The following is a 21,978-nucleotide window of genomic DNA, read 5'->3' on the forward strand; positions in this document are numbered from 1 at the left end:
GACGTGTGGAGGCCGACACAACAACGCGCGCATCTGTCGGAAGAATCACCGTGCATCATCAAGGTATCTACTGATGCTCTGGATAGCTTGCTGATTTTTTTGGGGCGCTCCGGCACTGACGTGTTTTGCGAAGGCAGATCGTGTCTCCTAGAAGAACGACGACAGACAGCCTCCAGTCCGCGACAACATTTGACAATTCGCCGCCGCCGCCGCCTGCGCCTGTCGCATCGACGCGCCTTCCAGCCGGGCGAGCACTCGCTCCATCTATTGCGACAAAAAGCAAGCTCAACTACTTCATCAAAACTATTCTCTGTTTGCTTCTTTTCTTGATACATTTGTACAATTACCGCCCGGAGAAGAGATTCCCTGGCCATCACCTCCTGCCTCGTTAGAAGAATCATCGCCAGATTACTTCTTATCCATCTTGTCTTCAGCACTACGACAGGAACCAATCACTTTGCGCGCCTTCCTGAAAGACAAACACTAGCATCAGGCTGGACAACTCCCACTTTGGTCGTCTTTCCCTGTACTCAAACCCAACACACCACCATCAACCGTGAACACTCTCACCGGTAGACAAGATGGATGAGTACGAGAATTACGAGTACGATGCCGAGTTCGATGGCGAAGCTGAGGAGGGCATCACGCCCGAGGATTGCTGGACAGTCATTTCCTCCTACTTTGACACAAAGGGTCTGGTGTCACAACAGATCGACTCATTTAATGACTTTCAAGAGACTACCGTCCAGGAGTTGATTGATGAATACTCTCACATCAGTCTCGACCAGAACAACCCTCCAGACTCGACACCCGACCGTCCCATAAGAGTTCGTCGATATGAACTCAAGCTCGGCCATATTGCAGTCTCCAGGCCTGTTATTACAGAAGGTGAGGGTATCATGGCACCGCTCCTGCCTTACGAATGTCGCGATCGAAACTTGACGTACTCGGCTCCGCTCTACGTTAAAATCACCCAGAAGCGCTCTGTCTGCGTGGAGTATCCTATTCCCGACGACCAGCTTGACGATGAACAGTACGAAGAATTCAAGCGGACTGGTGAACGACCTGGCCACCTTGAGTGGGAGGAAGAAGATGTCCCGATTCCAGCAACCACCAAGGATAGTTCTAAGGACAAGGATCCCGACATGGTTTTTATTGGAAAGCTGCCGGTGATGGTCAAATCCAAGGCCTGCCATTTGGCACACGAGACTGAAGATGACCTTTTCCTCTTGAACGAGTGTCCATATGATCAGGGTGGATACTTCATCATCAACGGCAGTGAGAAGGTTCTCATTGCGCAGGAGCGTTCTGCTGCCAACATCGTCCAAGTCTTCAAGAAGGCTCAGCCCAGTCCATACTCATACACGGCTGAAATCAGAAGTGCGCTGGAGAAGGGCTCGCGCTTGATTTCATCTCTGATGCTCAAGCTGTACGCCAAGGGTGGTTCTAGTGGAACACATGGTCAGACAATTGCCACAACTCTGCCATATGTGCAGTCTGACCTGCCTATTGGTATTGTTTTCCGTGCCCTTGGTGTCGTCTCGGACGAGGACATTCTGAACCAGATCTGCTACGACAGAAACGACAGTCAAATGCTGGAAATGCTGCGGCCGTGTATTGAAGAGGCTTTCTGTATTCAAGACCGTGAGGTCGCACTTGATTTTATTGGCAAGCGTGGAAATCAAGTTTCCGGCTTTACAAGAGACCGACGTGTTCGCGCCGCCAGGGACATTCTACAGAAGGAGACTCTTCCGCACATCTCCCAGAGCGAGGGTTGCGAAACGAGAAAGGCCTTCTTCCTGGGCTACATGGTACACAAGCTCCTGCAATGTGCCCTCGGTCGCAGAGACACTGATGACCGTGATCACTTTGGAAAGAAGCGTCTGGACTTGGCCGGTCCTCTTCTCGCCAAACTTTTCCGAAATATTGTCCGGAAGCTTACCAACGAGATCACCATGACGCTCAAGCGTTGTGTTGAGCAGAACAAGGACTTCCAGGTTCAATTCGGTATCAAATCTGGTATTGTCACCAATGGTTTGAAATACTCTCTCGCCACTGGAAACTGGGGTGACCAGAAGAAGGCCATGAGTTCGACAGCTGGTGTGTCGCAGGTGCTGAACAGATACACCTTTGCATCTACATTGTCTCATTTGCGTCGAACAAATACGCCTATTGGGCGTGACGGAAAGCTTGCCAAGCCTCGTCAGCTGCACAACACCCATTGGGGTTTGGTTTGCCCTGCAGAAACACCAGAAGGTCAGGCCTGCGGTCTCGTCAAGAATCTGTCTCTCATGTGCTCTGTGAGTGTAGGTACTAGCACTGAGCCCATCATCGATTACATGATTACTAGAAACATGGAAGTTCTCGAAGAGTACGATGCTGTGCGCTACCCCAACGCCACAAAGATCTTCCTCAATGGCTCGTGGATTGGTGTCCACCAGGACCCCAAGGCTCTGGTCAGAGATGTCCAACAGCTCCGTCGCAGCAATCAGATTCCTGCCGAGGTCTCCCTGGTTCGTGACATTCGTGACCGAGAGTTCAAGATTTTCTCCGACGCCGGTCGTGTCATGCGCCCGCTGTTCGTTGTAGAACAAGAAGACGATCCCGACCGTGGTGTCGAGAGTGGCAGATTGGTCCTGAACAAGGACATGATCCGACGACTGGAACAAGATGCTACGCTCCCACCCGATAGTGAAGATTTCTTTGGTTGGCAAGGTCTCGTCAACGAGGGAGTTATTGAATACCTCGATGCAGAGGAAGAGGAGACAGCCATGATTTGCATGACACCTGAAGATTTGGAAACTTATCGACTCGCCAAGCAAGGTATCGACGTCAGTCAGGACAACAGCGAGGATCTCAATGCCAGATTAAAGACCAAGCTCAACCCTACCACGCACATGTACACACATTGTGAGATTCATCCCAGCATGCTTCTGGGTATCTGCGCCAGCATTATTCCCTTCCCGGATCACAACCAGGTATGATTGAAAGTAGGCAAGGTTTTTCAGTTCAAAACTAATCAGATATGCAGTCTCCACGTAACACTTACCAATCCGCCATGGGTAAACAAGCCATGGGCTTCTTCCTGACGAACTATTCTCGTCGTATGGATACAATGGCCAACATTCTTTACTATCCTCAAAAGCCTCTTGGTACTACTCGCTCCATGGAATTCCTCAAGTTCCGAGAGCTTCCAGCTGGTCAGAACGCCATCGTGGCAATTGCCTGCTACTCTGGATACAACCAGGAAGATTCCGTCATCATGAACCAGAGCAGCATCGACCGCGGCTTGTTCCGAAGTCTGTTCTTCCGTTCTTACAGCGATTGCGAGAAACGTGTTGGAATCAACACCATCGAACAATTCGAGAAACCCTTCCGGTCTGACACACTGCGCCTGAAGCACGGTACCTACGACAAGTTGGACGATGATGGTATTGTTGCCCCAGGCGTGCGCGTCAACGGCGAGGACATCATCATTGGCAAGACTTCGCCCATCAACCCCGATAATGAAGAGTTTGGTCAGCGAACAAAAGCCCATCAGAAGCGCGATGCCTCAACGCCTCTGCGAAGCACCGAGAGCGGTATCATTGATCAGGTCATCATGACAACCAACGCAGATGGTCTCCGCTACGTCAAGGTTAGGGTGCGAACCACCAAGATCCCTCAGATTGGTGACAAGTTCGCGTCTCGACACGGTCAAAAGGGTACTATTGGTGTCACTTTCCGTCAAGAGGATATGCCGTTCAGCCGTGAGGGTATCGTACCTGATATCATTATCAACCCCCACGCCATTCCTTCACGAATGACCATTGCCCATTTGGTCGAGTGTCTCCTCAGTAAAGTCTCTACGCTAAAGGGTATGGAGGGTGATGCTACCCCTTTTACCGACGTCACGGTTGATTCCGTGTCAGCTCTGCTACGTGAGCATGGCTACCAGTCTCGAGGATTCGAGATCATGTACCATGGCCATACTGGTAAAAAGCTCCGGTCACAGGTCTTCTTTGGTCCTACCTACTACCAGCGTCTCCGCCACATGGTGGACGACAAGATTCACGCTCGTGCTCGTGGTCCGGTCCAGATCATGACTCGTCAACCCGTCGAGGGTCGTGCCAGGGACGGTGGTCTCCGATTCGGAGAAATGGAACGTGACTGTATGATAGCCCACGGTGCCGCCGCGTTCCTGAAAGAGCGACTCTTTGAGGTTTCGGATGCGTTCAGAGTTCACGTCTGCGAGATTTGCGGTCTCATGACGCCAATTGCGTAAGTTATCCCATATGCATCCTTCTCGCTTTCAGGAAACTAACCCAAGTATACGACAGGCACTTGACCAACCAGACGTTTGAATGCAGACCCTGCAAGAATAAGACCAAAATTGCGCAGATTCACATTCCCTATGCGGCCAAACTCCTATTCCAAGAGTTGCAAGCCATGAACATTGCCAGTCGCATGTTCACCGACCGTTCAGGTGCTTCTGTGCGATAAAGTGAGGCCGTATGAGTAGACTGTCACATGGACAGATCGACAATATGACGGGCACATTCATGAACAGCAAGCCAACATCATCAGCATTCGTTTTTGCTCGTCGATTCTGGAAAAGTCAAAACAAAAGAAAGCTATTGTGTAAATTTGGGGGGAGTTCTGTGGAGCAGCTGCATTGGGCGGGCGTTTTATACTGATTTCTATAAAACCAAGAGCCACCGTTGAAGGTGTAGGGGGCAGAACATGCGATGACGTTTGGAGTTGAGCGTCGATGGTGGTGAACTTGAGTACCTTGTGCAAGCATTGTCTGCAGCAATGGGGCCTGCTGATGCTTCCCAGTTCCTTTGAAGAGGAATACAGTTGAGCATCGCCTTGCATAACTAATGAGAGAGAGCTCTAGATTGGCCCCTCTGAGTATAATGAGAATACGTAAAAGAAAAAAAAAAGTCATGGCAGCTTTGAATTTTTTTTATTTTGTTTTTGACACAGGTGAATGATGATGGTGTGGAGCACAACAAATAGTAGTTGATTTCTCGGCTCTGCGATGCCGTCTACGGAGAACCTTGTCTTCAAGCTTATACTTCTAGCGCCGACATGAGGCTCTGGGTGTCGTCTCAACTCGGTCCCATGGCATGGGCAAAGGAGCATCACAATCCCTGTCGGCAGGGTTCTATGCGCCCCAAGTTCTGAACCGAACCCCACATTGATGGACGTCGATGGGCGACCCCTTGCCTCAGATCCAATGATGAGACGTTTCTGGGCCTTTGATTTGGAGGCGAGGACTAGTAGTATACGTGAGAGTCTTGCAACGGGGCAGAAAGCAATACGAGCATGACTGCCTCCAAGCCCACCTGCTCTGGGTGTCAATATAATATGATTGTTATAAACTGATCGTCCCATCCATCATTCACTTGGATTTTCACCTTCAGTATTTTACTATTCGACCAATTTTCTGGCAGGACCACATTCGCTTCGTTTTCATCAACGTTCTTTCAACCAACTCTTTGTATCATATCTAAACATTTTGTCTTTGCGCTTGCACACAATCTCAACTTTTCATCATGAAGTTTCTTGTCCTCTTGCTTGGTGCCGCCTATGTCAGCGCTGCTGTTGTCGAACCTAGACGCGGCGGCAACAGAAAGGCTGGCTCCCAGACTACGAGCGCAGCCGCTGCGGCCACGGGGGCGGCAACATCGGGTGCGTCTGGAAGCACTCAGGTTTTCACAGAGATTGGAGGTGTCCCAGGCAATGAGTGCTTGACATTTAGAAATAACGGTAAGAGAGCCTTGCACCATTCACGACGTGAAGAAGATGACATGAGGAGACTAACACACTAAAACAGGAGAAATAGTCGACGCCGCATGTGTCGACACGGCTGCGGATCGCCAAATGACTCCCACTACCCTCTCATCGGGAGATGCAGCCCTCAAGGTGCAGCGTACCTTTACTGCAGGCTTTAGACCTGATCTGGTCGACGTGGATGCGTGCGTGGGATTCAATGGAACGCACTTTAGGGCCGAGGACTGCACGGCCTCGGGTATTGAGCTTGTTACTTTGCAGAATGGGGAGCTGGTCGCCAGTGGAGGTGCTTGTGCCAGTGGCCACGATGACGCGGCTCAGATGACGGTGGACACTCAGGGACAGTCTTGTGCTTCGTATACGACCACCAACGTGACACCTTCGACCTCTTGATCTAGTCAACAAGATGAACATCATCTTTATTAATTTATATGAAAATGACAAGGCCTTGATTAAGTCCCCTGCTTATCTCCCAATGTTATATAAGTCACTCGATAAACTCGGCATGTTCGTGTCAGGTCCTCCCAAGACCACGGACACATCCTTTCTCACTTGAATCCCCATTTCCATGTCCTCATTGTGTGATGGCCCGGGGTTTCTACTGAAATAACTTGGTGCTTTTCTGCCACTCATGATGGAGTTTGCGCGCGTGGCATCTCGCGAGGCCATGAAGCTGTCGCCTGTCGGACTGTCGAGGGTGATATTGTCGGCGGCCCCCGAATGGTGCGGCTTGAGAACATGCATCGGCCCGTTGGCAAAAAGAGACAGTCGGTGAGATGCCTGGTTGGAAGGGCTGGTCGACGTCGGTCCTCTGTACTTGGCAATGAGGGCAGTCAAGGGAAGTCCAATGACCACGAGCGTCATGACCCAGGACCCGGCATCAAAGGGAAGAACATGAGATCCACTGAGACCGGACGCCACGTCCACTCCTGCAAATAGGCCTACACAAGTGTCAATGATGTGTAAAATAATGGGGTTTATCATGAGCAAGAAATACTCACTTGGCAATATCATTAGCACTCCATTGCCAATCGCCAGAATCTCCAAATTAGTCAGACCTCTCCCGAGTCTCCTGATGAGGGACCTTGTGGCTAGAAGGTGCACCGTCAGGTCTGTAGCGAAGAGACCGCAAAAGAAGAAGATGGATGCAGCACCCAGGACAGTCGCCGTTCGACCGACAGTGTCCATTTTTACTGGCAGCAATGTTCTATGCAATATCTGGATAAAGTGCACCACCCACAAGACCTTGACGACGACGGTGGCCAAGGCCAAGATGATGGCCGTGATGCGGACTGCCCACTTCCACGCGCTCCGCCAGCACTTGATGAGGGTCCACGCCTGCATGATGAGGGCCGCCTCGATGAAAGCAAACTGGAGGGCATTAAGGGCCATTCCAGCGACAAACATTTCAAAGTCATCCTGTTCCAAGACGCTGAGGTCTTTGGTCCACGTGACATAGTAACTGGTCAGGGCCCCGGGAAAGTACTGAATCAAGAGACTGAGGCGCACAACCGCGACGACAATGGAGGCAATGTGCACGGCGTTGATGGCGCGGCGCATCCGCGAGGGCGGCGTCAGGAGCAGCACCGTGAGCAGCGTCATGAGGCAAAGCCCGAGCTGCACGCTCCAGCTAATACATGTATTGTCCAGTTGCACCCGTATGCCGTCAATGAGGGGCATGGACACTTGAATGGGCGTCACCCCGTCGGATCCGATAATGGTGAAGTTTTGAAGCCGGGGGTCGGAATAAGATGGCGGCATCTTTTTTTTTTTCCCCTGTTATCGCTGCCACGTCCGGGCCGCTGTCGTGCAGAAAACGTGGCGTGTGCTAGAGGGCATCGGCATTATCCCCTGCAAATACAATCTAGGTTGGTCTTGCCGTGCTGTATATTGGTTTTCCCGCTCGATTTACTTTGGCTTCCAGGGAGGGTGAAATGTTTGCAAGTCGCGAGAAGGACGTCGACGATGGGGTTCAAGTCCCAGATCTCAAGCATACACCCGGGCAGTCGAGTGAGGGATAGCCATACCTTTTACGGAAATAGAGTCGGGAAGATGGGAAGGGGAGAGAGTGTAGGAATGTAATCCGAAGGGGCATCATCTTCTCGGGGGTCGTGCTCTCCATGATCCTTTCATGAGAGACCGTGTCTCAGATGGAGAGGGTCGAATGAATGGCCACGCCGAGCCTCTTTCGGGGACAGCCGTACCGCAAGCAACACAAGGGAATGGTGGAAAGTAAAAAGCAATGAGGAATGCCAGCAGACTGGACGCGCCATCCAGAGTGAGACCCCTGGACAACTTTTCAGCCCCAAGCTTACCCAGCTGGGATGATATTGTTTTTTTGATCTTCTTTGAAGGAGGCGAGAGACGGTATTGGTGAGAAATTCATTTGCCGTCGCGAGACTTCAGCAGCAAAGTGTATTGCCTGATAAACAACTTTTTCCCCCATACTAATCCAGCCCATGGTGTCCTAGTGGCAATAATCATGCACTAACGTGAGATGTGGCTGTAGACTTCATCCTCGCCTTTGGGTTAAATGGTCTGGGCGAATCACTTCACACACTATGGCCCCAGAGACGGGTAAGATGATAGGTGAGGAAGGTTTTCCTTGGTCACAAGTCCTAGACCATTGTGCGACTTGGACAATTGGAACATCTAGATGTCTCTGCGAGCAAAAGCCGGTCCCCTACTATATCTCAATGGGGATGACTTATCCCCGGACGACAAAGATTGACTTGCCTTTACCAGGCACCCCTTGAACTTTGGATCCAAAAGCATACCTCTAAAGATACTGTTCAAATCATGTCATAAAAATAGGCTTGACTCCAAGCCATAGCTTCCTTGCAAAACTACCAAATGTAAGACACGTCAAAGCCTCCTTGTCCCAAAGCTTGTGTCACTGACGACGACGTCGGAAAAAAAGGGCCACGAGCAGTTCCATTACTCAATACTCTCACGCCTCTCCTATTATCATGATCCATTTCAGGCCAAGCGTGTGCTGCCCAAGAAACTTTCAACTGCGCTGACCAAGATGGTTGGGCCTGCAGTTAAATACGAATACGCGTCCACCCGAATCAATGTATAGTCTACCACCTTTGACACAGGCTTTCGGCATGCATGAATCATCGCCCCGTTGAGTGGGCCGATGAAGCAGTTGTTGTCGGGCTGTATGGCCGCGACGGTTGCTTCCATTCCTCTTCCGCCCCGCCCAGATAGTCCAACGGGGCCTCGGAGTCGGTTCTGGCTGTCGTGGAGGGCCCAACCGGCGTCCTGTCGTCGTCTTCCTCCTCGTCAGACGGGGAGCTCAAGTTGGCCTCGTCGGGAGTTTCTGGCCGGCCGGCGCCTGTCTCGATCTCGGCCATGACTTGACCGGGCCCCGCGTCTTCTCCTTCCTTGTCGCTCTTCTTAGCCCCTCCGCCTTGGTGCAGGAATTCCCGCTTGTTCGCAGGACTCGGCTCCAGGGCGGTGGCGCCGTAGCTGGTGGTCTGATGATACTCATCTGGGCCCGGCGGACCGGGGACGACCTCGGACAGGAGAGGCGCCGCGTCGTCGCCGGGAAATCTGATGGGGGCGCGCTCCGGGTCGCCGGCGCGGTGTCGGTTAAAAGCCCGACGGCGGATATTGAAGTAGAAGAAGAGAATGGCCAAGACCAGAGCCAGGCCGATGCCCACGACGGCCAGAAATTGTGGTGCTCTGGACTGAATGGTCACGTTGGTTGACCCCATTTTTTTTTATTCCTTCCTCAACCGCGGGGTTGGGTGACCGTGCCAGACGGTATGATGAGAGGGTGAAAGGAAAAAGGAAATGAAACTTGAACTACAAGATCAGCAACATATCAATCAACACATGAATAGATAAATACAAAAAGGCAAACCGTTATCTCCAAGGGAGGCGAATAAAAAATACGAAGGCGTGCGAGAGGGGTCGCACACATGGTCATTTTTCCCCATACATGCAGCAACATTTTTGGAGGTGGTCACTGGTAATATGCTTGGCCTGGGGGATTCATGCAGTTGAACTGGGTAAGCGATTGGATGTTGTGGAATTCTCCTCACGACTTGCATGGCGAGCAAACTGTTTCACGTGCGCCCCCAATTGTGATTACAGTCGGGGTATTGGTGAGAGTGCGTAACCAATGTTGCCCCAATGAGGTGATGGGAGGGGGCATCATGTTGATAGATTAGGTCGTGTTTTATATATGATGAAAATGCAAATTGCGACCGGCTCGAGCGGGAAAATCCCATGGCCTGAGCTCATCAGGTCTTGTGCATTGCTTGGGATCCTGCATTCTTGATTGGTTGGATCTTTATATGTACAAGTCAATTCCAACGCGTTTTTGCCATGACTTTTTTCCCGTTGCCATCTCACTGGTATGTTTTCCCCCACCTGAATTGCATCATGTTTTCTTTTCCTCTACACATTTTTTCTTTCTTTCTTGCATTATCGGCAGACGCAATCCTATCACACGCCAAATCTCTCAGGCAGCGATTCCGTGTCCTTGGCCTTTTGGTTAACTGCGTCGCGCTCAAACCCGGCAATGGCCTTGTATGCTGCACCGATGCCCTCCAACTCTTCCTTGGGGATAATGTCGTACACGTTTTCAAAGCCGTCGGGGGCTCGCTCATGCGCAAGCTGCAATACATGATCCGGGCCATTTGCACGGTTAGCCATGACAATCTGTGCCGTCGGAGGTAGACGCATATCTTGGTATGCCTTTAGAGCCCCGGGCAGATCGGTGGGCTTCTCGACCAGACACTTTGCCAGCGTCTCGGCATCAATAATGGCTTGTGTCGCGCCATTGGATCCAATTGGATACATCCTAGTTTCTCATGTCAGCAAAAAGTTACTGCAATGAGTCGAGTATTTCAGGACATACGCATGGGCAGCGTCTCCAAGGAGGGTGAGACGGCCAAATGACCACTGCTCCACTGGATCTCGATCGCACATGGGAAACTCAAACACTTTTTCGGTACTATCGATCAAGTCCTTCATTTGCAAACCTCCACAGGTCCATTCGGAAAAGGGCCCGGCGAATTTCTCTTTCGGCACGGTCTTGGTCCAGTCTGCTGGCGGTGGAGTCAGGTCCGGGTCGTTCTCGTCGCGCACCCGCAGCTCGGCGATCCAGTTCACCAAAGACTTGCCCCGACGTGCTGAGCAGCCGCTGATTGGGTAGGCAATAAACTTTTGGTTCGCGTGGCCGGCCCAGATCATTGATGCTCCAGTCAGATATGGCTCGCGTTCAATGCAACCGCGCCACAGAATACGTCCAGAGAAACGAGGCGGGCCTTCGTTGGGGTAGAGCAGGCGTCGTGCCGTGCTGTTGATGCCGTCTGCGGCAATCAGAATACTTCCGCTCATGCTCGGAATCTCGACTGGCTCTTCACTGTTTCGGCGGGCAAAGTTGGCTGTAATGGACTGCTCGTCCTGCGTGTAACCCATAAAGGCATGGCCAAGGTGGACGCGGTCGGCACCAACACGCTCCTTGACCGCGTCCAGCAGCAGCATCTGGAACTCTCCGCGGTGTATCGAGAACTGGGGGATGGTATACCCGGCACCCACTCCGCGCGGCTCCGACAGAATCGAGTTGCCATGACGGCTGTAAAAGTTGAGTTCCTTGGTCTCGACGCCAATGTCGTGCAGTCTCGGCAACAGACCCAGGTTGCGAAGAATCAGGACGGCTGATGGCTGGACATTGATGCCGACGCCCAGTGTTGTCAGGTGTGAGCTGGCCTCAAAGATGTGAATGTCTGTGTAGCCGGCAGCGTGTAGCGCCAGGGCCGTGCTGAGACCGCCAATGCCTGCTCCGGCTATAAGAATCAGGGGTTGTGATTTTTGCTCGGCCATGATTATGTGCTTCTTCCTGGGCAGACTTTTGTACGAAAATTGATTCAAATTCCAACCTTACTCCCAACACTAGACAAAGTCAATCAAGAACCAGAGAAACACGTGTTCTAGTCTCTCATATGACATCTTTTTATCAATAGTTTCTTTCATTCTTTGCCCCTTGGTTTATTGCGAAGTCGGCTCGGGCCCCACGCCAAGTTTGGGATGGGGGACCCATAGCAACGATCTTACCCGCTATGGAGTCTGGGGTTAGAAGAAAAAAACCATCACTCGGTCCAAATTCACGGCAATTGTTCAGACAGGGAGTTTTTGGAAGCCAGCAAATCCTGACTCGTGCTCTTGCAACAATTTTGACCTGACAGGAGATTAAATTAATGCCGAGCTGTTCAACATGGCAAGCTCAGCCAAAGGCTCGTTTGAAAATCGTGGTCGTTCGTATTAATACTGGCACAAGTATACTATGATGTCCGACTCTGTGATTGGCTTGACGACGAGCATGCAGAATCTGTTCCCAACGATGAACCCCTCGATTAAGCTCATAGCGCGCCGTAGTATTGTGTACATGTATCTCCAACAAGTCGTCAGATGCATTCACATCAACCAATGACCACTTTTGAGCGTCGATAGTTGACCGTTTTCTACTTAATTTCTCATTGAAATAGCTACTTGAATTGGTGGGGAGCCGACAGGTGCGTCGCTTTCGTTGACAGGCTCTTCAGACCCTGGAGCCAACAGAGTAGTTTCCAGTTGGACTAGACATGATTCGAGGGCAGCTCTCCTAGAATTGGGCAACTTGCTGGAAAACTATCATCACTCAGTAAGATGCTTTATCAAATGAACCTTGAGTGATCATCGTTTGAATGACAATGCAATGATTATCTGCAAGATTTCCCCTGAAGTAACGTCATGAAAACGTGAATCAATATACATGAAATCCTGCATGCAAAAACACGCTCTCACGCATAACATGGAGCGCTGGTCACATGGAAGATCCGATGTCCAAGGCGCACGGGAAATTATTGTATCTAACAATTTTCTAATATATGTTACTTATATCTTCGTGTGTTACTTCCTTGCTTAAACATGTTGGCCAGCAGCTTGCGGTATGTGCTTCTCAAAGCACCAATTCATGCAATTCTCTTGGCAAGCGTAGACATGTCATTGATTGCAGAGCAAAACACTTGCCAGTCCTGATGTTTGCATTTCTGGAAAATTCAACCAGTATACAGGAGACTGCGGTACTGCTCTTCGTTACTCACCTGTCAGCTTTGCTACTTCTTGGAAGCATTACGTTGTTGACTCCCAGGAAGGCACCTGTAGCTCACATGGTACAGGTCATGGACAAGAGAGGACGCGATTTCTCAGGTTACGTACAGCTTACGATTGAATGATACGGTAGCAAAACCACCGTGAATGGCAAGCGTGGCAGTTTGGGTGTTGTCTGTGGCTGCCGCATTATGCTTCTAGAACGTATCACAGGCTCACCTCTGTGCTTGGATCCTTCCGAGAACAATACGTTGTACTGTAGGAAGTCACATTACTATGGCATCATACAGCTCTCAAGAGCAGGTACTTCTACCAACAATTGATCTTCTTAAAAGCTTTCCTCTCTGCTCAATCCGTTCCACCCATTTCATTCCCCAAATCATCTCTCCACCCCAACCTCGACCTCCACCGCCATCTCTATTCTTTCTTTCTTGTTTTTCCGTCTTGGTCAGATAAAAATCCAGATTACTTAAGCCGATTCACTATCTATTTATGCAGTAAGTCCCATTATTCTACCTCTCCCACCCAGCTGAACGTGTCAATGCAGCTCGGCCCAGGCAGGTTGCAATTGCTCTCATCAAGGCTTTGGATCGGTGCAAATGGAGACCATTCTTCCCAATTCGAGACAAGTTTCAACCAAGTTATAGAAAGGAGGGACTTCCCCATTGTGCTGCTGATCGCAGTTGAAAGGAATAGTCTCACCTGCTGGCAATATGGGCCTGATAACACGTACCATTTTGGCCGCTGAAGGGATTACGGGAATGCTTATGCTTGGAAATTGGCCAAAAGAGAAAGAACTGGGACACCTTACTTACGGATGACCAATTTTTCGCCATGGATAAATTATTCAAAGTCATTCCGAATCTTGAATCGGAAACTCAAGAGCTTCAATCGAAAAAGCTGGCTGCTGCCCAGGAAAAGAAGTTTGGCGGGAACATAAAGCAGTCGAGGGACAATTGCGACAACAGACTTAACAGAACTTCGACCAAAGCCAATCTTGAGGTGCAGCGAAAGCGCAAGCGTATCTTTGTGACGAGATATTGGAAGGGGTAGTATCTCCAAGCAGTCCTTATTGTAGACGGTAGTGCATTGAATATACAGACGTCAATGACTCTTCCTTGCCTCCGCTATCCAACCTATCGACTTCTACTCGCTGATTAAGTGGCCTATATGCTTGCTCGAGCGGTCGTATCTTTTTGATGCTATTTGCTCTAGTTTCTTTCTTAGTCTTTCTTCTCTCTTTCTTAGAGAGAAATCCAGAAACCTTCTTCCATGTCCATATCGATGTCAATCTAAACTATTCGATCGAACGCATACCAGTCCCTATCTCTATACATGTCTGAAACATAAACCTCTTGGCAGTTGAGGATGAGCTTGCTGCCTCAAAGATCGAAAAGACACACAAAATGGGATTCTTGGTACAATACAACTCTACTAGCCAGGGTGGTATGTATTGTTGCTCAAGAGAGCCCAAGCCACTTTGTTCGTACGACGACAATCTGATGCTTCCATTCCGAGCACTCTTTTCTTGGCCATTTTCATTGTGTTCATCTGACCTCCATCAACGACCGGCACAATTACTGCCGATCCTCTTACCCCTCTGGCAGCGAAACATATGACGATCATGCTACCTTTCACAACGAGTTTTCCAAAACGGGATTCAATATGCCCCGACAGTGGTATGACACCAACGACCGCTTGGTCCCTCTTTGGGTACAAAATCTCGAGCCGCACAGCCTCCCTGTTGCGACCTACAATGCTGATTACCGTAGACTTACTCTGAGATTCCGTCATGTCAACCCCGATGTAGCCCAGCTTGGGTTCTCTCCGTGGGTGTTTGCCATTAGTCTGAGCCTGAACAGCCACGCTGAAGACTTCAGGATGCCGCCTGGCACTTTCATCTAGGTATGAAGATCTCCTGGACATGATCAAAACGTTTTTTCCCGCTCATGTTCCATATATACAGGTGTTATTTATCCAAAACCCTCTACTTTGTTGTAGCCTTGACCCTTTCACCTAGCAAATACCATCACTTTGAGCAGACGCGGAACGCCCACGGTAGTGACATGCAACATTTCCAGCGTCTAGTCATTGAACATAGCGATGGTGGCTTGTAAGAAGCACCAGCCAATTATTGGACAAATTTAGAGAAGAGCCAACTTCAAATACTGTTCCAGGGATTTCACAATATATTCTGAACAAATCAGCAAATCTCCCCCAATCTCTAGTCGAGCTTGGTGTTGCCTGAGCAGCGGCACCTGCAGCATAGCATAATTATTGACATTCAGTAAGACGAAGAAAGGAATCAGCTACTTTGGGTTTCGTGTAGGATGCTATATGATAAAATCTTTGGCTTGCAACACGGCCTATCGTTTGGTCAATATTTTTCACCTCGGCAGCTCGGGCTATTATACTCCTGAATCATTCGGAAGACGTTCACTGTCCTAATGTTCTTGAGAATGCTCCTGCGTTCGTGCGTCTAGCAACGTAGAAGGTCTCCAGTCTTGACATAATTTTCCGGTTTGATAGAATAGTCACAGATACTGATATGATGTGTTTACATTGCGTTTATATTGAAATGGCCTCTCATGAAAACCGGCTGAATTTCTGGGGCTCCGGGGCCAAAACAATTTCGAACTAAACATGCTTCTACAACTTCTTTCTTTCACACAGGTACAATCGAATAGATTTGCTTGTCAATGCTACACATTTAATCTTATCAGAGCATCGGAACCACCAAATGCTCACGATTCCATTCTCAACATGACAAACTTTGACAGCCTAGTTCTGGAAACACCTCCGCCGCTAGATCCTGCGTGGCTGAAACATGAGGAAGCAGCAGGACTACGCAAACCGAAAGCGGTCCTGACGGCCATTGAGCGCCAGCCTATTTACGCATCCGATTGCCGTGCCCGGAATGCCGCCATGATGGCATCGGGTGCACGAGATCATGATCTTTCGAGGGGGATCCGTGTTCAAGCTCTCACTGTCCCATCTCGGCTACACAACGATGATCACCAAATACCACTGTTGAAATATACACTTGAAGAACACCACGAGCATGGTCAAGTCACAGAGGCAGGCAATACAGACGAACGACAGCAACGGATTGTCCTGTTCTACATTCATGGGGGCGGGTTGCTTGTTGGAGAAGCCGATAGTGAGGACCTATCCTGCCGGCGGCTTGTGAAACATTTCTCGGGGTCCACAAGCAGTCCAAATGATACCCTTCACAAAGTCGACCCAAGTATCGTGCTCTACTCGGCCGGCTACCGCTTAATGCCGCAAGTCCCCGCACAAACCTGTGTCTCCGATGTCATCGCCGCTTTCGAGGCCGTACGCCAATCCCATTCAACCGGGAAATTCGTCATTGTTGGGTCCTCATCAGGTGGGGAGCTCGCAGCACTCCTTTCGCATTCTCTGCCGCCAGGGTCAGTGCAGGGTATCCTTCTCCGGTGTCCAGTGACCGTGGATGCGCCCTTGAACATCCCGCCACAGTTCAAAAAGTCGCACATGAGCGCCAGCCAACCGTTTGAAACATCCCTCTTGGGTCGATTCAACCGACAAGTACCTCGCGATGGGTTGGACCGAATGCCCCTCGAGATGCCTGTCGAGCAAATCCGGGCGTTAAAATTACCACGGACTTGGATCCAGGTATGCACTAATGATGTGTTGTATTCTGATGGCGTATGCTATGCGGAGCTTTTAGAGGGGAGTGGCGTCGAGGTAAAAGTCGATGTAATTGCAGGCTGGCCACACACGTTCTGGTTGAAAGCACCTCATCTCAGCCGAGCCTTAGAAGTCGAAAACGCGATGCTGGAGGGTTTGGACTGGGTTCTCGCCCAATGATGTCAAGCTGCTATGTCTCGTCGGTTTCGATGAATATGTCCCTAATAGTTAGTGTTTCCCAAAAGCGTGTATCAATCACTGCTGAATGGCGGGATGTAGAAGATTAGAAGTTGTTTTTCGAATTTCGCAGCTTTTGACGAAATGTCCGCTCCCAGATCTCCTATCTACAATGCTAGAGTACACAAAGGGGAAGGAAATATGCGTAAGGCGTCTATAGTACGGACAGATCGCCGAATTTTTCCTGTGTTGTGTTAATAACGCATTGTACCATGGGAGGTTACTGAATCGTACCTTATATCCCGGAACTGACCAGCGGCCCTTGGAAACGAGCTTGGAGGTCTTCTCGTCGATCGAGGGCTCGGCGGCGGCAACTTCGTCCTGTTGGGTATCTCGTGATTAGCCTCTTCCCAATCATTACGTAGCCAAATATATCCCATCGAGATAAACCAAGACATACCACGGTGAGCTCGTCGAAAGGTCTGGCGGTCTCAATGTTCTTCAGGGTAGCCTCAAGGTCCTTGAGCTCAAGGTCGACCTTCTCCTTGGTAGCCTGGGCGTTCTTGACGGCCTCAACCTCGAAAGCATCAATGGCCTTGAGCTGGCGGGCGAGGTCGTAGGAAGCGGGCTTGAACTCCTTGAAGCGCTTCTCGATCTCGTCAACGACGGCCTGGTTCTTAAGGACGCTGCGGTACTGGGCAAAGTCGACGGTGGTGGACTGCTCGGACAGCTGCTGCACCTTGCGGCGGGCGTTCTCGTTGCGCGTCTTGAAGGCCTGGAGGGAGGCGACGGTCTGGCCGCGCAGGCCGAGCGAGGAGGTCACCTTGGCCCAGTCGAGCTTGAGGGCGGCGCTGCGCTGTGATGAGAAACGACGAAATTAGCTCATGGCTACTTGCGGGCATGCGGAAGAGTTTTGCCAGGTCCAATTGCAGAATCAATTGGGCCGCGGACCGTCGTCCATCGACCGACAAAGCTCCCACGAGGGGTTCATCCAGTTCATGCAACTTACTGCTGCCATTTTTGCGATGATTGAATGTGTCTTAAGGAGTGGAGAGGTCGAAGCAATTCACGATCAAAGGTTGCTTGGTACCGCGGCGGAAGAACTCGGCGTTCTGACAAGTGGAGCCACCCCGGCTAGCGTCACGTGATCCGAACTCGGCCAAGCTGGAATCCAAGTCAGTGTAGCTCCAACGTCGAAATACTCCCTATAAACATGTATAGGAGTAAGTTTTTTCAATAAAGGATATGCCCCCTCATATCCTGCGGCAATGTAGGTGCATCTCAGATTTCGATATATACGTCAACCGCAAAACCTGTGACCCAATATGGACAGTGGATCAATATGGACATCACATTTCAGATCAACACAAAGCAAGCAATAGACAAAAATGTTTCGATTGGTAGATCGAATCGTCCAAGAAGGTATCAAAGCATGAAATACACGGCCAACCTGTCCGTCTAGTTGTCTTCATGCAAGGCTTTTTTCTTTTCAACCTCATGCAATGCTAGCGCCTGGACGCAATTATCGCTGGCCATTTTTTTGGGTACAGGAAAAAGAGCAACTCGCTACCCTATCATGCAATCTAAACGCTTAGAGCCATGATGGAGTTCACTATATCGTTGTCGTTCTCCTTCAGTGCCTTGACGGCCTTCTTGCGGGAAACGCCAGCCTGGGTCATGACGAGCTCAATGTCCTTATCCTCGAGACCCTCGGCGTCAACCTCCTCACCATCGTCCTCCTCGTCGTCCTTCTTGGCCTCCTCAACGGCCTTGCCGTGGTCGTGGCCGGCGTGGTCGTCGTGAGAGTGCTCACCGGCGGCGGCGAGCTGCTGAGCAGCAGCCTGCTGGGCAGCCGAGTTCAGGTCCTCAATCTTGGCCTCACCGAAGACGCTTAAAAAAAAAGTCAATAATGTAGATTGACAAATAAATTGTGTTGAAATGCTCACATGTAAGTGTTGCTGTTAGGCGACTTATAGACCTCGGGGTTGTTGATGACGAACAGGATCTGTGCACGGAAAATGTCAGTCAAAGTTCCAGAATCCTTTTGACATGAGCGTCCTTGACATATCCCAATCCAGCTCAAGTTGCCTCAAACATACAATGCCTAGGCTAGGCAGGTATGTATATTGCAAGCAAACTCGAGCTGCCTGGTTTGTCTTCTAGAGGGCATTCCCTGGCGACCCTGTCTTGTATTCCAATTTACAAGCTCCGAAACCACTCACGTTCTTGGGGCGGCGCAGAGTCACACGGGTGATGCCGGGGACGCGCTGGAGGTGCAGCTTCTCGATGGCCTTGCGAGCCTTCTTCTCGTTGCGGCTGTGGATCTGGACAGCAGAGCCGGAGGGGCCATCGCCGGTCTCGATTTCGGAGTCGGAGCTGTCATCCTCCTCAACCTGGGGCTTGACGTCCTCGTCGGGAAGCTCTTCGACTCTGGGGTTGGCCATCTTGTCTATTATTGTAGCTGTTGTGTCGCGAGCAACAAAATGTTAGCCATCGTGAGGTCTCTCATTGGTCTGAGTCGGAGCGAAGCTGTCTGGGGGAGCTAGCTGAGCCCGGGGCACACAAATTGGAAAGCTGTAAAAGGTAATTCAACAGCTCGACCCTGCGCCCAGCATTGCATTCCAAACTGCTGCGACACCATATCCGGATCGAACAAAATTTCACGCACCTGAAAACGAAGCCGAATTCTCTGGATTGCAGCGGGGTTGATTGGTTATCGCCTGAGCTTGGTCTGACTGAGGTGAAAATTGATGAAGTTCAGGCTCTCTACCAGCTGCTAGGGTTCATTTTTCCGTGGGCCATTTGCGCTAAACCTTTTTCGGACTTTTTATACTCCAGAGTCCAGCACTTGAGCACTTTCAGGTTCGAGGAGCAGGTACATGTGTAGTCGAGCGTCTAATTGCCCATGAAGTCATTGCCAGAAGATTTGTCACGTTCTCTGCCATATGATTATGGCATTTACATAACCGCAAAATGGCATTCTTTTTGTGCATAATGCAATTCTACGTGGCTCTCCAATTTTAACGAATCCTGGTTGAGATAGAGTCGGGGGAGCATCGAAGATTTAGAGATGTTCGTGTGGGCCATGTTTTAAGACAGTTCATTCATCTTCGCAATTAATTCCCATATTCGTGACGCCATAATTGTCTGGCGTAGACAATTCTAAAGCAATGCAATTTTTGGTTGTGAATGTCCATATATCATTTGACGCCGGTCACCATCTCTGAGATGTGTAGTGACATACAGTCCCTCGATGAAGCAAAGGAATCCATCAACCCCCAAAACCCCTTCCCTGATTCATGCAGACCGGATTTTCCGTAGAAAGGGTGACAAACAACCGCCGTCACGAGACCGCCGGCATCAGACAGCTACCAGTCGATGCCTGGGCGCAGGGTCCCTTTCATCCCCCGTTCCATGCTGTATCGTGTCATGTCTTTGCCAATGCCCCATGCCGATTTCTTTTTGTCGTTTATGCGGAGGCCTTGACCTTGGCCAGAGCCTTGCGCTGCTCGAATCTGCGCTGCTTCTTCAGGCGCAGGACCTTGAATCGGTCAAAGTCGGTCAGGGCGCGGCGCTTCTCCTTCTGGTCCTTGGACTTGGCCCAGCTGCTCTGCTTCCACTTGGCGTCGATCTCGGCCTTCTCCCAGAACTTCTTGACGGCACCGGTGCGGGCACCACGGGGCAGCTTCTCAATGACGAAAGGTGCGAGGAGGACGTCCGACAGGCTGATAGCTTGTCTGGGGACGACGAGCTTGGCGTCGGAGGAAGGACCGTCAACCAGAACCTAGATTCCCAGTCAATTTCCCATTTCGTTTCTTCTTCGCATCATATCCATATCCGCTCAAAAGAGACGCACGCGCGCGCTTGCTTTCTCGCGCTCTCATTCTCGGTGGTGTTCACATACTCGCTTGTGGTCGATGATCTCAACGATGGCAGCCAGGCGGCCAGCGTAGGCGCCCTCGCCCTGGACGAGAACGATACGGCCGACCTCAACCAGGCGCCAGTTGGAAGCAACGATCGTTGTCTCGGACATTTTGTCGGTCTGTATTCGTAGAAAATCGGGATTAGCTGGCTGTCGGCGGGGATGATTTTTGGAGGAGAAAAAAGAATGAAACCGGTCGATCCTGGGGAAAAGCGCAAAAAGGGGATTATCGTGCTGACGTACCGATTTGTTGATGCCGGGGAAATGTCGTGTGTTGTGTCGCTGACTTCGCAAATTCCTTACCAAACCCGGTTGCCTTTCAAAAATCTCGAGCTGTGGTGCATGTGGGTAGGAAGACAATTGGAGCAACCCTAAGAAAAATCTCGGATTTTTGCCCTGTCCGATCCGATTTTTTGCATCCCAGACGGGCTTAGCGCCTCCAACTTGGTCGTTGGGTGGGGCCTTTTTGCACCTTCACGACAAAAGTCTGTTCCCAAACCAGAGCTGTCAATAATTTTTTCCTTCACTTCAACCACAATTGTTTCTTTCTGTTGCATGTGCGACTTGCAACTTGCTCACGTTTGCTGGCTTGCTGCTGCTTGAATGACCCAGCTTCCGGGAAACGACATTTGCACCTCTGTCGTTGATTCTTTCTTTCAGTCTGCTGAACCAGCATCGTGGGCACACTTTACTACACAGGTAAGAACTCACTGCACCTTTTCCCTTCTGCACCCAATACCCCGTTTGCATGATGAGGTAATTTGCGATTGATTCTGTTCTGGTGGCGCCCTCGCCGGGGCTGCTATACCTGACGGAGAGGTGATATTTAATTCTTACATATTCTGACAATATTTCCAACATTCTAACTCGTGTTTGACACTTGTTGAAGATTACAAGCTAACCAGACATCAGATACTACTTCTAAACACAGCCGGGTTCGACTCTGTTTTATATGCTACAAATAGTAATGATTAACATGGTTGACGAATTATTACCTGTTCCTCCTGTTCCGTGACTTCCAAAAATGCCTGGCTGCGTAGATGTACCCGGGTTCAAGTGTTAAGTCTTTGACGAAACTGCCAATTTTGCGAAATGTGGCTACATACGATAGCATTAAATCTATGCATAGAGCTGACCCGTCCCTGTGCTTCGGGTCTTCGATACCACATCAGGAATGAGATTGAAAATACAACCATTCTCAATGATCGGAAATAACTCGGGTTGTACTTTGTAGGCCATGCTACCCACACGGCTCTGGGAATGAATGCTGTCTTGGTCCTTCTCACCTTTACTAAGTATCGCGTTATGATCTCTTTCTACTTCAG

General features: G+C 50.2%; 9 protein-coding genes across 9 annotated transcripts; 3 read left to right on the top strand and 6 right to left on the bottom strand.

The window, feature by feature from the left end:
* Positions 1–581: 581 nt before the first annotated feature.
* On the top strand, positions 582–4,482 carry PFICI_02208 (DNA-directed RNA polymerase II subunit RPB2; the record flags this gene model as incomplete). Its single annotated transcript, XM_007830789.1, has 3 exons — positions 582–2,978; positions 3,032–4,260; positions 4,320–4,482. The coding sequence occupies 3 exons, from the start codon at positions 582–584 to the stop codon at positions 4,480–4,482; spliced, it is 3,789 nt and encodes a 1,262-aa protein (XP_007828980.1).
* A 1,058-nt stretch (positions 4,483–5,540) lies between these two features.
* On the top strand, positions 5,541–6,171 carry PFICI_02209 (uncharacterized protein; the record flags this gene model as incomplete). Its single annotated transcript, XM_007830790.1, has 2 exons — positions 5,541–5,754; positions 5,822–6,171. The coding sequence occupies 2 exons, from the start codon at positions 5,541–5,543 to the stop codon at positions 6,169–6,171; spliced, it is 564 nt and encodes a 187-aa protein (XP_007828981.1).
* Positions 6,172–6,243: 72 nt separating this feature from the next.
* PFICI_02210 (uncharacterized protein) lies at positions 6,244–7,539 on the bottom strand (the record flags this gene model as incomplete). The annotated part of the gene is made up of 2 exons (XM_007830791.1): positions 6,244–6,719; positions 6,780–7,539. 2 exons carry the CDS (start codon positions 7,537–7,539, stop codon positions 6,244–6,246), a joined length of 1,236 nt encoding a protein of 411 aa, XP_007828982.1.
* Positions 7,540–8,897: 1,358 nt separating this feature from the next.
* PFICI_02211 (uncharacterized protein) lies at positions 8,898–9,500 on the bottom strand (the record flags this gene model as incomplete). Its single annotated transcript, XM_007830792.1, has 1 exon — positions 8,898–9,500. The coding sequence occupies one exon, from the start codon at positions 9,498–9,500 to the stop codon at positions 8,898–8,900; it is 603 nt and encodes a 200-aa protein (XP_007828983.1).
* Positions 9,501–10,236: 736 nt separating this feature from the next.
* On the bottom strand, positions 10,237–11,619 carry PFICI_02212 (uncharacterized protein; the record flags this gene model as incomplete). The annotated part of the gene is made up of 2 exons (XM_007830793.1): positions 10,237–10,594; positions 10,652–11,619. 2 exons carry the CDS (start codon positions 11,617–11,619, stop codon positions 10,237–10,239), a joined length of 1,326 nt encoding a protein of 441 aa, XP_007828984.1.
* A 4,029-nt stretch (positions 11,620–15,648) lies between these two features.
* PFICI_02213 (uncharacterized protein) lies at positions 15,649–16,734 on the top strand (the record flags this gene model as incomplete). Its single annotated transcript, XM_007830794.1, has 1 exon — positions 15,649–16,734. The coding sequence occupies one exon, from the start codon at positions 15,649–15,651 to the stop codon at positions 16,732–16,734; it is 1,086 nt and encodes a 361-aa protein (XP_007828985.1).
* A 211-nt stretch (positions 16,735–16,945) lies between these two features.
* PFICI_02214 (ATP synthase subunit d) lies at positions 16,946–17,749 on the bottom strand (the record flags this gene model as incomplete). Its single annotated transcript, XM_007830795.1, has 4 exons — positions 16,946–16,975; positions 17,026–17,112; positions 17,192–17,587; positions 17,741–17,749. 4 exons carry the CDS (start codon positions 17,747–17,749, stop codon positions 16,946–16,948), a joined length of 522 nt encoding a protein of 173 aa, XP_007828986.1.
* A 565-nt stretch (positions 17,750–18,314) lies between these two features.
* On the bottom strand, positions 18,315–19,175 carry PFICI_02215 (Nascent polypeptide-associated complex subunit alpha; the record flags this gene model as incomplete). Its single annotated transcript, XM_007830796.1, has 3 exons — positions 18,315–18,621; positions 18,678–18,736; positions 18,954–19,175. The coding sequence occupies 3 exons, from the start codon at positions 19,173–19,175 to the stop codon at positions 18,315–18,317; spliced, it is 588 nt and encodes a 195-aa protein (XP_007828987.1).
* A 1,025-nt stretch (positions 19,176–20,200) lies between these two features.
* Positions 20,201–20,764, bottom strand: PFICI_02216 (60S ribosomal protein L14-A; the record flags this gene model as incomplete). Its single annotated transcript, XM_007830797.1, has 2 exons — positions 20,201–20,515; positions 20,636–20,764. 2 exons carry the CDS (start codon positions 20,762–20,764, stop codon positions 20,201–20,203), a joined length of 444 nt encoding a protein of 147 aa, XP_007828988.1.
* Between the last annotated feature and the right edge of the window lie 1,214 nt (positions 20,765–21,978).

The sequence above is a fragment of the Pestalotiopsis fici genome, assembly GCF_000516985.1.
Source record: "Pestalotiopsis fici W106-1 unplaced genomic scaffold PFICI_Scf_2, whole genome shotgun sequence".
Classification (NCBI taxonomy): Eukaryota; Fungi; Ascomycota; class Sordariomycetes; order Amphisphaeriales; family Sporocadaceae; genus Pestalotiopsis; species Pestalotiopsis fici.